Source organism: Gekko japonicus, unplaced genomic scaffold, assembly GCF_001447785.1.
Source record: "Gekko japonicus isolate JY-2015 unplaced genomic scaffold, Gekko_japonicus_V1.1 scaffold1907, whole genome shotgun sequence".
In the NCBI taxonomy this organism is placed as follows: Eukaryota; Metazoa; Chordata; class Lepidosauria; order Squamata; family Gekkonidae; genus Gekko; species Gekko japonicus.
Genome location: NW_015177071.1, coordinates 256,051 through 267,632, shown reverse-complemented (window position 1 = coordinate 267,632; position 11,582 = coordinate 256,051). Strand labels below are relative to the sequence as shown.

The 11,582-nt window shown below is 47.8% G+C and overlaps 1 protein-coding gene across 1 annotated transcript in view; it reads right to left on the bottom strand.

Annotated features, from left to right (window-relative positions):
* Nucleotides 1-8,080: 8,080 nt before the first annotated feature.
* LOC107124723 overlaps nucleotides 8,081-11,582 on the bottom strand; it is a 35,229-nt gene continuing 31,727 nt past the window's right edge. The window contains exons 16-18 of the mRNA XM_015428221.1: nucleotides 10,885-11,048; nucleotides 9,623-9,769; nucleotides 8,081-8,175 (exon numbers count right to left, since the gene is read on the bottom strand). Coding sequence (XP_015283707.1) covers nucleotides 8,081-8,175; nucleotides 9,623-9,769; nucleotides 10,885-11,048 — 406 coding nt within the window. The remainder of the gene's footprint in view (nucleotides 8,176-9,622; nucleotides 9,770-10,884; nucleotides 11,049-11,582) is intronic.

Sequence of the window (11,582 nt, the reverse complement as noted above, 5' to 3'; positions counted from 1 at the left end):
TGATAAAAAGAGTCCACTGCGAACTCCTCCAGGAGCAGAAAAGTTCAACTTGGCTACAGCTTGTCAGATTCAGAGCTTGTAAATAGAATACTTATCTTAAAACCAAGGTCTAGGCAGGAGCGGCACGGTTGGTGAGTCTGCTCCAGACGCCATCTTGCCCCAGAGACTGCAGCACAGTGAGAAAGATGTTCTCGGGTGGAGATCAGATGTGAGTCTAGGACTCCAGGTCTTTCCCAGAAAGCAGGTTGCAAAGGTAGAAGACATGGGAGAAAAAGCCTGTAGAAAAAAGACTGGAAATGAGGAGCACATTAGACGTCATAACCGATGTCCATGGAGTGAAGCCTTCAGTGATCTGTTTTCCCCCCAAACTGGAAGCAGAGTTTGGAACTGAGGTGCTTTCTTTTTTCCCTTCCCTACTCAAGACAACCCTGCCAAAGAGAGCATTGGGAACAGTTCAAACAGCCCTGGAACAAGCCGAGCTGAGTGGCAAACCAGCACTGTCACTGATGTTACAAGCACCCAGGGGTCATTTTGTAGAAAAAGAGGTGCAGGAGCTCATTAGCATAGCTCATTAGCATAACTCATTTGCATATGCCACACCCCCTGACATCACCGGAAGCGTGTCAGAAGGCAACACCCACCGCTCAGACTCCACTGGACTGTTTTGGATTGCTAGCTATTGGGGGGGGGGAACGTGCAGATCTGTCCTCGCAGAGGAGGGAGAGCTTGTACCTGAATAAAACTTGGTCTTAAAGATGCCACTGGACTGTTTTCGACCAGGGGGGGGGCGCGTGGAGCTCTGCAACTTACCTGGCTGCTTCTTGCGCTGACTGAGGGCTGCTGGGAGCAGGGGGCAGGGCTTGTTGCATGTGCCCGCCCCCTGGGCTCTTTACTGCCGGAGCTCCGCTCCTGTGCGCTCATGCAGGAAATGACCCCTGCAAGCACCAGCCAGGTGTATTATCTTGCCCATTGCTTCCTCCCACAACCTGCTGGCAGTGCAAAAGGAAGCAACTGTTAGGGTGACGCTGCTTATCATTGTTGAGGGATCTGGAGCAAGTGGCCCTTGAAACACTGGCAGAGTGCCTGGGGCTTGCCTCGGCTTGCTCCTGGCCACTAATGGCCCCCTAGAGCACTGGCCACCTGGGGAATTTCCCTGTAAGTTCCATGACCAGTCCACTCCTAATTCCACTGTCATTTCTGCCCGTCTTGGGGCTCCAGAAGTGTCTTTATTATTGTGCTATGTACCTGGGTACTGGGGGCTGGAATCGCAAAAGGTAGTTTTGAGCAGAACAGAGTTATCAGGGCAGCTTTTTCGAACCGCTTCTCATTTAAAAAGCAGTGCCATTGAGGTTTCTTTATTCACATATTGGGCTTTTGCTGTGTGGTTCCTCACTTGATCAGAAATGGTCTCAGGGTTACCCAGCCAACCTCTCCAAGCACCTGAAGTCTCCCAAGTCAAGAGTGGCGCAAGCACACTTTTGCAATATACGCTCTGCGTGGCAGATGGAAAGACATGCCACCCCAAACCGGATTGTGGCAGATGGAAAGACATGCCACCCCAAACTGGACTGCACCTGGATAGCCCCGGCAAGCCCCATCTCGTCAGACCTCGGGAGCCAAGCAGGGCCGACCCTGGCAGGTACTTGGAAGGGAGACCTCCAAGGAATACCAGGGCCAGGACGCAGAGGCAGGCAATATCAAGCCACCTCTCTGAAACGTCCGAGCCCCACTAGGGGTTGCCAGAAGACAACCATGACTTCCAAGCACACACACAAAACCAAAAAAAATAGATTGCACCAGCTAGAATGGCTGTTGGATTGTGGTAAGATTGTAGATGGAAACATGAGGATTGTTACGTGGCAAGAGGATTGGTTGGATTTCAGGCATGAAGCTTCGTTTCTTTACTTGCCTAGAATGTTGCATTCCTGGGGTGGATTTCTATTATCAACTGGATGTGACAGATGTGAGGATACCCAAGTCTACTCTCTCCTAAAACACTGGGGGAGGAAGTCTTGGTCGCTGGTCTGGTGGAAACTGTGCCATGACCACATCACACCGTAAGTGAGGGAGAGGGAAACATCCTTCAGCCTGCTGTCACTTGCAGTTCCAGCCGAAATTCAGAGCACGGGACAGGAAACTGACACAGCCCTGTCCTGAGACAGCCTTCCTTTTAATTCTTTTTTGATATGCTGAAATTACTGACGTTTTCCAGCAACGCATTATACCAATGAGCCACCATTAGCCAGTCAGTTCGAAATCGTGAGAGCCTGGGCAAAATACTGGAATTCCAGGGGAGGGGAAACAGGGGGAAATTATATATAGTCATCTGTGTTGCTGAGCATCTTGTGTAGCAAACTCTTCAACAAATGGCATCTAGGACCACGCATCAGGCTTTGTGCTTGGAACAGCGGCACCAGGTTAGAACTGAACACTGAAACCAGTAGTTGAGGCTTCCTCTTTGGGTTCCACCGCAAACTCTGCAGGGGAGAAGGGTCCCACAACAACCCGTGTGAGGGGCGCCTATTGCAGCGCATATTCCACAAATCCTTCAGAGCTTCCTGAATCTCAGCCATCTTCTCCTGGCTCTGGATCAACTACTGGGAAGGTCTCGGGAAGGACCTTGCATTGGAGAATGCACCCTGGAGCTCCTCCATCTCGCTGGGAGCTCGCTCCGCTCTTTCCTGGAGAGCAACACGGACAGCCCCGGAACACTGGCCAGGAGGTTTTGGCAGATGCCTTGCAGCTTCTGGGATGCCATCTGCTAGAGGGACTAGATGAGTTAGGGCCTAGCCTGCCAGCCAGTGGAGCCTGCATATGGAGCCTGGGAGAGGACTTGTTCAGGCCTGCTCCATTTCCCTCCCCAGAACTCCACTGTACGCATGCTTTAATACAGACAAGTGGAAGCTTCTTTATCTGATCAGCCAGCTCTTGAATTACGGTGGGGGGCTTTTCTTCTGTCTGCTCCAAGAGCTGACTGTGACGCTCGCCTGCTGCTGAGATTTTTTTAGTAAGGTATTCAGCAGCACTGGCACTGTCTTGGACTTTGCTCACTTGCCCCAGCACAGGTTTCTCGATTGATTCTTCACGGAAACGCTCAGAAAAACCACGTTTCTGCTTCAGAACATAAGATAAGTGGGGAATCCTGGGGCTCTGCGAGCTGACCCTGTCTGCTGTGCAACAGTTGAAGGAGCCATTGAGTTAGCGCACGAGAGGAGCAGCCCGTCATTGGCTGTGTATTAAAAGGGGGGGAGGGAAGGGGGAACGAGGTGCAAGGGAGAGTAATTCATTTGACCTTTTAGATCCCAATGCATTTTGCAATGAGCTTCAGCAGAAACTTTTCTAACTCTCAAATTGGACAAGTATCTCTGGCAAAGTTTCTGAAGCTCATCATGAAACATGTCGGGGTCTGAAAGGTCAAATAAACTACTCTCCCTTGTATCTTGTATCTTCCTCCCTTTTTTCCTCCTACTTACCGCTGTAGCCTTCTTTTCTTCCCCATTGTGCATTAAAAGGCACATCGTCCTTACATGGCCCTCGCATACACAGTCTTCCTAATGCAGAATAGAACCTACAACAGCCTTGCCACAGTTCTCGACTCACTCCGAACTGGAGCCGACTCTCGGAACAGAGCTGGTTCAAAACATTTTATCTTTACTTGCTTTAACCTTACATACGGAATACTTAACTGCAGTCTCCTTTCCATACACTTACTTGAAGAGCAGGTTGCTTCTAGGTGAAAACTCGGATTTCAAAGCAGAGAGGAGGTGACCCCACAACTAATTTCCTCTAAGAAGAAAACTTCTACTTCGGACTTACCCTGCTCTCCCTCTTTCGGCCAACCTCCAGACGCTTTAAGGATTAAAAAAAACATACCAAGCATACAAAACCCATTTTAAATGTTGGTTTTGATGCTTGATCAAGTTTCTAAAAGCTCTTTCCTGCCCCTGAATTTCCCAGCCCTAGAAACTCCATCTGCAGCAGCCGCCAGACGACTTGCCCATTCATAATGGGCTGGAATTGGAAGGCGTCTATAGAGATGTATTTAATCTGCATTCAAGAGTGAAGCTTCTTGGAAGAAATCAGAGAGTTCAATTAAGAGCTATCCTAGATTCTCTGCATGTCTCTGTACAGCGGCAATCAGTGACAAGGCAGAGAGAGAGAGACAGACAGACCATTTGGGAAAAGGAGTACTTCTGAAACTCTTTAATTCCGTTTGAGTACGGGGAAGGGAGAGCATAATGGATGTTTGGAGGACAGCCATAAAGAAGTCCTCCAACTGGCTAGGTGGCCAGCTTCCATTAGGAGAGAGGAATGAAACAACAGCAATGGAACAGAGGGCCCAGCCTGAAGCAAACCCAGTTTTCATGGTACCCAAGCAGTCACTTGTACAGAGAACCAGCCCCAGCTAACATTCTTCCAGCATCATGTCCCAAGGTTCCTCTCTCCCTTCCTAGGTGTGCCATCTCTGGCCTGGGAAACATCTGGAGACTTGGGGTGTGTGCCTGGGGAGAGGAGGGAACTCAGCTAGAATGTGATGCCGTAGAGTTCTGCCCTCCGAAGGTGCCATTTTCTTGGGGGGACAGGACTGATCTCTGTAGTCCCAACTGCAGACTTAACAGGCTTTATAAACAGGCAAGGGGTTTGTTGTAGTGGTTAAGTTTGGTGTAGTGTAGTTAAGTCTTATGTGTGTTCTCTGAGAAGATACAATTTTCCTGGGACTGCAACCCTACTTGTTAGCAAAACGCCTCCTGGGAATTCAAGGATTTCAGCCTGAATTCCTTGCTCCCTTGAAATGAAGCTTGCAATCCTACACGTGCGATCATTACGAGGGCCGTTACAATCACTGGCGTTTTAAAGAAAGATCGACATCATTCCAGGCTGCGCGTGCTTCACTGGGAGGACCGGCTATTGAACTGAAAGCAAGGCGATGAAGAGTTATGTTCGCACCAGTGCCAATCTCTAATTTGAGAAATTCATATTGCCAGTTGTTTAAACATTTTTGAGGGGGGAAGACCTTCTTGTGACAAGAGGACAGCTGACCTATTGTGAAGCACTGAAACACTTCACTCCCAGGGGACAAACGAGCAGAAAGGTCAAGAGAATGACGACTGGAATCCATTAGCTGCTTTTGAATGACGGTAGGAATTCATTGAGGTGTCTGAATGGCCATTAATAGTAATCAACTGCCGTCAAGTCGCAACCGACTTACAGCAAACCCTCATGGGGTTTTCAAGCCAAGAGAGAAGAAGAAGAAGAAGAAGAGATTGGATTTATACCCCGCCCTTCACTTGGAGTCTCAGAGCAGCTTACAAACTCCTTCCCCTCCCCACAACAGACACCCTGTGAGGTGGGTGGGGCTGAGAGAACTCTGACACAAACTGCTCTTTTTCAAGGACAGCTGTGCCAGAGCTTGTGACTGACCCAAGGTCACATCAGCAGGTGCAAGTGGAGGAGTGGGGGAATCAAACCCGGTTCTCCCAGATTAGAGTCCGCACACTTAACCACTGCACCAGACAGAGGTGGTTTGCCGTTGCCTTCCTTTGCATAACAACTCTTCTTCCTTGGTGGTCTCCCTCCCAAGTATTAACCATGGCCGACCCTGCTTAGCTTCCAACTTCTAACTAACTAACTTGAGCTAGTCTGGACTATCCAGGCTGCCAGGACAGCTGATTGGTTGCTTATATGGTGACCCTTAAGGATTGCACCAGTAGCAGACCATAATGCCATGGTGTTCCACCCAACCCCCATCAAGACAGATATACACACAACATAATCACTGCAGTGCGACATAACTGAAACATCATAGTGAAGACTATGACACACAAAAAAGTGTTTCCTGTTAACAACATCCTGAATATTTGAGATATGTTCGGCGAATGACAAAAAAAAAAAATCAACGCGTAACCTAAAATGAAAACGTGTCATTAAATAAAGGTGAATACATGAATAACTGATTGGAGAATAATGATGAATAGTAATTAAGATGCAAATGATTAGGACGCTAATTAAATGCAAGGCCCATGGGGGAGGAGAGCGACGGCACTGCTTCCTCCTCTTCCCGCTGCCTGTGTCTCCTGCACAGATATTATCGGCGGTGTTCTGCTCTTCAGACTTGGAAAAGGGAATGCTACAGGCCCTTTCCTCTTTCAGCTGCCAGTGGACAGATGGAGTCCTGGCTGCAGCTTCTCTCGGCAGCAGGAATTCACAAACAAGACAGTAGAAAATCCAGAGATCGAGAGTCAGAAAATGTGTTTCCTCACCCCAGTGGATTTCTTCCCTCTGTCTAACAGAAACAAGTTATTAGCCCTGCCATAAACAGATATCCACGTCTGTCACAACTTATTCTTTTGGATCAGAATCACTCCATTATACGTATGGGCTTTGTTCTTTGGTCCGTATCCCAGGGCAACGTGCCAGTGTTCTTCAGTGGTGTGATACACAAACGAATAATAGTTCTTTCCTGCCTTCTTTTCGTCCTGTTTAAACCACCAACATCGGTATGCACAAAGGTATTTTTGTAACAGCCGGTCACCTTTCCATAAACTGCATTTGAATTGCAAAGGGTTCTCACAAGCCAGTCAGAAGGCCTTTATTTCAGATGCATTCCAAATATACGTACCCTCGGCTTTTGGAAGTGGGGCACTTTTGATATATAGCGGCAGTAATGGCGACACCACCGCCATGTGTGGTCACGGCACATTGCTTCTGATAACAGAGTCTTGACGCAGTTTTGGATGGGAAGGACAAAGCTTTCAAAAGATGCCTGCGGTTAGATTAAGGCCCTTTCCGCACTCTCCTTTTAATCCATGTTCACCGTGGTGTCCTCCAAGCAATTCTGCACTAAAATGGAATTCAACCTTCTTCTTAATCCAGGTTTCCACCCCCCCCCTTCTGCACTAAAATGGAATTCAATGTTCCTTTTATTCCAGCCCCACCCCCCATTCTGCACTAAAATTGAATTCAATGTTCTTTTTATTGCAGTCTCTCCTCCCCCCCCATTCTGCATTACATTCCCTCCCTTCAGTGGTCAGCCCGGTTTCAGCGTGCCCTTGCCCCAGGTTATTTGGATACTGTTTTGCTGAGGACTTAAATTGCCTCAACTGAACTCAGCTGAACTTCTTCCCACCAACACTACTTACTCTTCTTGGCTTTTCTTCTAGCTCTCTACTGTACACACTGTACAAAAATCTTCTAATCTAGTCTTCACACTTGCCTTACTGATAGAGGTAGCATAATTACCAGCACTCCTTACCTTTTCTTATTGGCTGACAAATGTTCAAATAGTTACAATAGTTTTTACTGTTACATAACAGGCTTTTGATCTGACTTGATCCTTATCTGTTGTTGCTTGTTTAATGCTTTTGATGTACATTGTTGTTAATGATGATTTTAAAACATATTAAAAAAACATTGCGGACACTGAGAAGATCCGGAGTGGCAGGCAAATGCGGAAAGGACGGAAGTTGAGCCTCCCCCACCTTGTGAGGCTTCACAGGAGTCCTACATACAAAACAGCAGCAAGGTACAGAGCCCTGTGGAGGGAAGGCAGCATTGTATAGCCCGATCCCAGAAACTAAACAGGGTCAGTACTTGGGTGGGAGACCACCACCAAGGAAGGCAAGAGGAACCCACCTTTGCTTCTCATTCGGCTCGAAAGCCCCTTGCTGGGGTTGCCATAAGCGGGCTGCGACTTGACGGCACGTACGTACATACGGACCAAAGACTACAGGAGGAACATCACTGCAAGCAATCCGTAGCAGGTATTACTTGGTGATCTTCATCACACGCTCCTCTAGTAACAGCCACTCTGGAGACCAGAGGGCATGTGAGTCGTAGTACATTCACTTTGCATGCAAAGGGGCCCGGGTTCAGTCCCAGATATCTGGAGAGGAAGGCTGCCGAGGACCCCTTTCCAAGATCTTGAGAAGCTGCCGCTCATCAGTTCTAAGACTTCACAGAAGAACAATCCCACTGAGTGTATGGTAGTTCCGTGTGATTCCTGAGGGCGTGTGGTGATGTGGTCTCGAGGAATCTGGTTTCGATTCCCCCACGCCAAAATAACATCCATATAATATGCCCATCATTTTGGTTTCCTGAATGCTGAGAGGCTGGGATTGTTCAGGAGGGTGTAGAGGAGCTGCCATCTTATCTTGGCTTTCTTCGACACCCTAAAATCTGAAACGAAATAAGGACATCAGCATTTAATGCCAACATAGTGGAAATCCCTTTCCTTTCATGCTTATAGAAAGCAAGTGGTACGTCTTATTGAGGGGGTACTGTTTCCAAAGAGGTTGCCATTTAAGGACACCCCATCTACTGGCTCCTAGATGAATCAAGCATAATCACCACTATTTATTTAGGGGGGAAATGCCATTTCTAGTGACCGGCTCGAGGCAGCATACAAGGAAGACAATAAGCCCCTGGTTAAAAGCCTGGAGGGACAATTTTTTTTTAAAGCTTATTGCTAAAAGCAAAGTAGATGCAAGGTAGGCCTCAAGGGGGAATGCTTTCCAAAGGGGAGGTACCATCACTGAAAAGGTCCTTTCTCTGGTCACCATCTGCCTTACCTTTGCACGTGAGGTCACAGAGAGCCGGTCTACAAATAGGGTTCCCATTCCCCCGAAGGAGCAGGGGGTTTACCCACTTTTGCAGCCTCCAATCCGCTGCCCCTGATCGGGCCAGTGGGGGAACCCCGCCCCCCAAGAGCCTCGTGTGTGCCAACATATGCCCAGCATGATGATTCACTCCAAACAACTCCTCCCACTCCCAGTCATCCTCCAATCACAACACACTTGTCTCTCTCAATCACTCTACTAACACTGCACTCCAACCAAACATTTAAAGGAACACACACACTAACACAGAGTTTTTCCTTAAATGATAGAGCGTCCCCTGCAACGTGCCCTTCGCGATGACGTCACTTCCAGGTGATGTCATCACAGCACACGTGCAAAGCGTGCATGCCAAAGATCTCCAGGACTGGGACCGTCCCCCAGCCCCCCACTGCAAGCCAGGTAAGATCTGGCAACCCTATCTACAGAAGAGGATCTTAACTGGCAGGCTGGACAGTATAAGAGGAGGTGGTCTTTCGAGTACCCTGGCCCCAAGCTATTTAGGACTCTACAGGCAAGAACCAGCCCTTTGAATTGTGCCCAGAAACTAATGGACCTCTTTCAGCACAATGGTGATACAATCCCTGTATCTGGCTCCTGACAATAACCTGGCTGCCACATTGTGGACCAACTGAAACTGCTGAACAGTTTTCAAAGGCGGCCCCACAGAAAGCACATTACAGTAGTCTAAACTGGATGTGATCAGAGTAGGTATCAGTGTGGCCAAATCACTGCCATTACCTCATATCTGCATAGCTTTGGATATGCGATATATATCTAGCCCATCCATTTGATAGACGGAAGGTGCCTTGGTTAACGCTGATAGCGCAGATGACATTTGATAATATCCCAGAGGCATTTAGCTAGCCTTGAGATTTACCAGTAAGCATCAGGATTTTCTGGCATTTCCTACTGCCATGCTAAAACATAAACCATTATTGATAAAATGTCAATCTGAAATTTTGTGTGTCTGACATTTACCGATAGATAGACAGACAGACAGCGTCTACCTGTGTCATTACTGAAGCAGTGGTAACTTGTGGTTCTCTGCTGATGTCTCACTCTGCTTTGGGCCACAAGGATATGGCAAAAACAGACAAGGGTGGGATTTGTGTGGTAGTGATCCATCAGGAGCATTCCAATCCAGGTCCTGAATCCTGCAATGAAACAATAGTAATTCTTCTTGACAGGCAAAGGACAACTAGACATGACAAACACTCTCTATTTCTGCTTTGAGGAGGTACCAATGTTTCCTACGGACAGCCAGCAAGATTAGACATACTCTGTACTGGAGTTGTATTTCTGAGCTCTGAAAGAGGCAAGTAGGGAAATGCAGTGGCCTCGAATAAAAGCTTTAGAGGCTTCCCAGATTGTATGTGCCGAAACTCATGGTGCTCACTGGCTCTGGGTCATTCCGTTAGTCTCGGCTGTAACGCCTTGGAGAAAGCACAACATAAAAAGGGTTGGCCTCCGATGCCATGGCCAAGGAAAGGGTGGGAGGTCAGGGCTTCTCCTCTTCCTGCCGCCCTGGCTGGAGCCTTTGGAGACCCAGCCAGCCGTTCCCTTCTCCAAGTCAGTCAAAGCCCAGTAAGCAGAAAACATCTGGAGCAGAGGAGAAGCAGCTGGATCCCCAAATAGTCTGGTTGGAAATTTATGGGCCAGAGATGATGAATCCACCCTGTTTCTCGGTAGCTCTACAGAACAAAGCGTACAGACTCATAGCAGAGGTGCCCCCCCCCCCGCAGCCCCAGATAATGTTGATGGTTGGTCAAGAACTAAAAAATGCCTCTTCCTGTCTCCCAGGATTGACCCTGATCACTTGGTGGTCACCCGGTGGGATGGACATGGACTGTCAACCAATGCAGGATTTTTTAGATGATTAATCGATGGCCTTTCAAGCAGTGCATTGATTGATTCATTCATTCATTTAGTTCTCTTTTCCATGGTGCTCACTGGCTCTGGGTCATTCCATTAGTCTCGGCTGTAACTCCTCTTTTCCCCCATTAATTTGTTGACTCCCATAAAAGTTTCTTCCAGATGCTAGAACCAAAGCTGCCTCCAAACACAGACAAGTCTATCATCAACTCGTAGCTCCAGTCATTGAAATTCACTCCTACCATTTTGTCAACCGAGGTTTTAGTTGATTTTAAGACCTATTAAACCAATCCGAGCTTACAGCATCGAGAGAGAGGGGTTGTTAGTTTGTTAATCTGGAGTATTTGCAAAGCTTCCAGACCAGGGCCGCTAGAGCAGACCAGGGCCGGGGTCTTACCCATATCGGCTGCTTCATACCCTCTGGGCATGATCGTCCTGTCAATGCGAGCAATCAGCCAGGCTCCCACGACCACACTGCACAACAGCCTGAACAGGCAGGCGCTCAGGCCCAGTAAGACGTTGTAGAAGAAAAAGAAGTAGTTGAAATTGTGGAATGCTTTCCTAAAAATACAACACGGGAGAAATTCACATGGCTATAAGGGCTTCTTCAACATGCACAGCTTCACTGCTAAAGGCCCCTTTCTGTCGGAGAACTTACACTGAATAACACGGAAGAACATCTCTCTCAGGTACAAATGCCAATTATTTTTCTAGCCGGGCTCCTCTGACTTTCACATCTGCACAACAGGGAAAGACTGAACTTTTTTTTTAATGACCTCGGAGTGCTTCATCTGCCTGTTAGGCAGAGATTAAAGATGCACAAATCCTGCCAGAGAAATGTCACCCAGCTTTCTGACAGTTACTAAGAATGAGAGAATGTTCCGTGTTCCGTTCCTTTCTGTTCTATAATGTCACTCTGCCCCATAATCCTGGTTTTCCTGGATTCTGATTTAACGAGGAGAATTTCTAACATTAGTTCTGGCATCGAAGCAGGCACAGTTTGCGATAGATTTCAGTTCTTTCAGCTCATTTGCATCTCCCACCCAATGCTCCCTCTGAGCTGCGGAGTCTTGTGAGCAAAAATTCTACTCTGTG